We start from the raw sequence: 2,902 nt of genomic DNA on the forward strand, positions 1-2,902 counted from the left end.
TGTGCAACTATCTCGTATTCAGTATTGATAGCGGTATGATACAAATGTATTTAGAACAAAATCAAGTTTTAAGTCTAGACGTTCGGGTTACCACCATCAACCTTCGCTTGGGTCTTGAGCGACGCCGAGGAAGCTATGGTAACTCTGTGATGGTTTAGACCAGCTCGTATATCATGGCCCCTCGCCATCTAAGCAAAAACCTCTGGTTTTGTTGATAGCTAGACGCCAACCACGTTTTCAATTCACTTGGGGCTTTCTGGATACGGGAAAAATTGCCTTTTTATCTTAAAATCATTCGATGTTAGTTTTCGTACTTTGTTTGGCTATGTGCGTTCTCGTACACGTGTAGGTCCAGCAGTCAGCTAATTTCGATCTTTAAAATGCGCTATACAACGGCTGGCTGCACGTCGTCTTCGTCACCGGAACGTTATGCTTCAGCGTAGGCGGTCTCATCGTCTGGGCGATGCCAGCCTGGGGTTCCGAAGAATGTTGTTAGAACTAGAGCTAAATCTGGACACTAGGTACAGCGTCGTCGCGGAAAGCGTCATCCCCTGTGGGGATGACACGACCGGTGCGTGTTGACGCCTTTGAAAGACGACGATGCATCCAGCTTGGTGCCTGTGCAAACGTTTCCATCGTGGCCAGTGTCGGCACGGAGTTGACGATAGCGTCAATCTTAGACTTGACTTCCATCGTAATTTTGTCGACGAGCGCCAGAGCTTCCAGGCTCTCTTCGAGCTGAGAGGGGCGACTCGCGCCAACTAACACAGTCGAAACACTTTCGTCTGAAACAACCCATGCAATTGCCAGTTGAGCTAGGGAGCAGCCGATTTCAGCAGCGATAGGCTTGAGATTGTCTGCCATCGCAGCACGTTGCTCAAAGTCGTTCCGTAGTGCCCCCTTCTGGTACATTGGACTCATGTAGCGCGAGCCTTTATGAATACCGGAGCTGTACTTACCCGTCAGAGTCCCGTACACCAACGGCGACCACGTCGTCAGTTCCAACTTGTACTTCTTGTACAAGTCAGCTTAATTGAACTCCCCCGCGAGTGGTGGGGATGTTGTACTGAGCCTGCTCCTCAATGGGACGGACCAAACCGAGACGGTCGGCAACTTCGCACGCTTCGATAAAGTCGGAAGGAAGCCACTTGCTGGTGCCCCAGTAAATGGCCCATTCTTGCTTGATAACGTAGTTCATGACACGTACAGTTTTCTCGATCGGTGTATGCGGGTCGGGGCGGTGACAGAAGAGAACGTCGACCAAGTCCAGTTCCATGCGGCGGAGAGAAGCCTCGGTGCCTTCTTACGACTTAGTCCTTGGTCGTTCGGTCCCGCTGTCTCGATATCCTTGTAACCGAGGAAAAGCTTGGTCGTAAGTACGAGATCCGCGCGACCTTAAACGCCATCAACGATGCCCTTATTGACGGCACCTCCTTGCAGCTTCTCCGCGTGGCCATTGGCATACATCTCGGACGTGTCGAAGAAGTTGACGTCGCGTTTGAACGTCGTCTTCATCAGTTCATACCACGCGTCCACGGTATTTTCCTCCTTGTACTTCATCCGCGCACCAAGGCTTAGCTTGGAAACCAGCAACCCAGGAAGCGGCGCGTCATCTTGACACCAGAATCGGATAAGGTCGACATGTTGGGGCTAAGAGGTTGGGCGAGGAAGGGGACTAGACGCAGTACAAAGTATTGTACTGGCGAGATGAAATGCACCACCAGAACGTTTTATGACCATAACGCTTGCAATACTGACCGCACGAATAATCTAAGAACACATATAGAATCGTCACGACGCATAGTTTATATATTCTCAGTTGCTACTGCTTCACTCCCGCATTTGCTTTCAGCATGAGGCACTTAACGCCCAACGAGAGCTGCACATCATACGTGCACACGAGTATTACTTGGATGAAGCTTAACAACGACTTGACCCCGCGAAGCGAGCTGTGCGCCAGCGAGTAGCTGCGTGTTTGGCGGTATCGGAGGACATGGTCAAACGCACGTGGCCCACTGGAACAAGTACCAAGACGCGAATGTTCACAGCGGATTTCGGGTCTCGCGTTTGTCCTCCAAGATCAGAGGCGGGACAACGTCAATGTAATATATCCGACATCATAAATGACCGTAATGTGTCAAAGCATCAAATATCTCGGTAGCAGAGGTAAAAAAGAAGACAGGTAAATTTATCCCGCCGCGCACAATGCGAGATGAACTTCAACGAATGGATGTTAGTTCTATTCGGGGACGCTCGCGTGACCCGCGGGCGGACACGGAAGGTAACATTTCTTTTATGAGTGTCTACTTGCAAAAACAAGTTTTAAACTTAAACGCACGAAGATACCCAAATTATCCAGAAATATATTTAAATGAGAGCTTTTGCAACGTAAATCATGTTGCGGGATCGACGTGGCTGCTCAAGAACTCTTCTCATTATACAACAAGCGGTAAGGGTCAGCGTTATTGCATTGTCGGTGCTGGTGCAGTGTACACGAAGAATGGAAAGTTGCATGCGGAGTGGGTGCCCGAGTCTCTCGAGTTTTGGCCGTCTCCCTACAAGGCCAATGACGCCGATTATCACGACAACTTCAATGGCGGCCTTTTCAACCAATGGCTTGAAAGACTGTGTGCTGCTCTACTGCTGCCTTGTCGTATCCATTTGGACGGTGCGTCCCCCCACAAGATTCAATTTAACGCACCTCCACCAAGCAACGCACGCAGAGCTGAGCTCATCGAATGGCTGCAGGGACAGGGCTTCACTGTACCAAGTAACTACACAAGAAAACAATTGCGTGCTGTTTTTGCACAGGTATTATTTTGTGCCATTTTATTAAAAAATTCAGTTATTATTAAATAATACTGACTTAACTTTAGAAAACTGTAGGTGCGACCAGCACCTA

At 49.2% G+C, this 2,902-nt stretch overlaps 1 protein-coding gene across 1 annotated transcript; it reads right to left on the bottom strand.

Annotated features, from left to right (window-relative positions):
* Window positions 1-815: 815 nt before the first annotated feature.
* On the bottom strand, window positions 816-1,560 carry PITG_19784 (uncharacterized protein; the record flags this gene model as incomplete). Its single annotated transcript, XM_002895974.1, has 4 exons — window positions 816-846; window positions 956-1,014; window positions 1,094-1,291; window positions 1,402-1,560. The coding sequence occupies 4 exons, from the start codon at window positions 1,558-1,560 to the stop codon at window positions 816-818; spliced, it is 447 nt and encodes a 148-aa protein (XP_002896020.1).
* Window positions 1,561-2,902: the final 1,342 nt, after the last annotated feature.

This window comes from Phytophthora infestans, genomic scaffold (assembly GCF_000142945.1).
Source record: "Phytophthora infestans T30-4 supercont1.115 genomic scaffold, whole genome shotgun sequence".
Classification (NCBI taxonomy): Eukaryota; Oomycota; class Peronosporomycetes; order Peronosporales; family Peronosporaceae; genus Phytophthora; species Phytophthora infestans.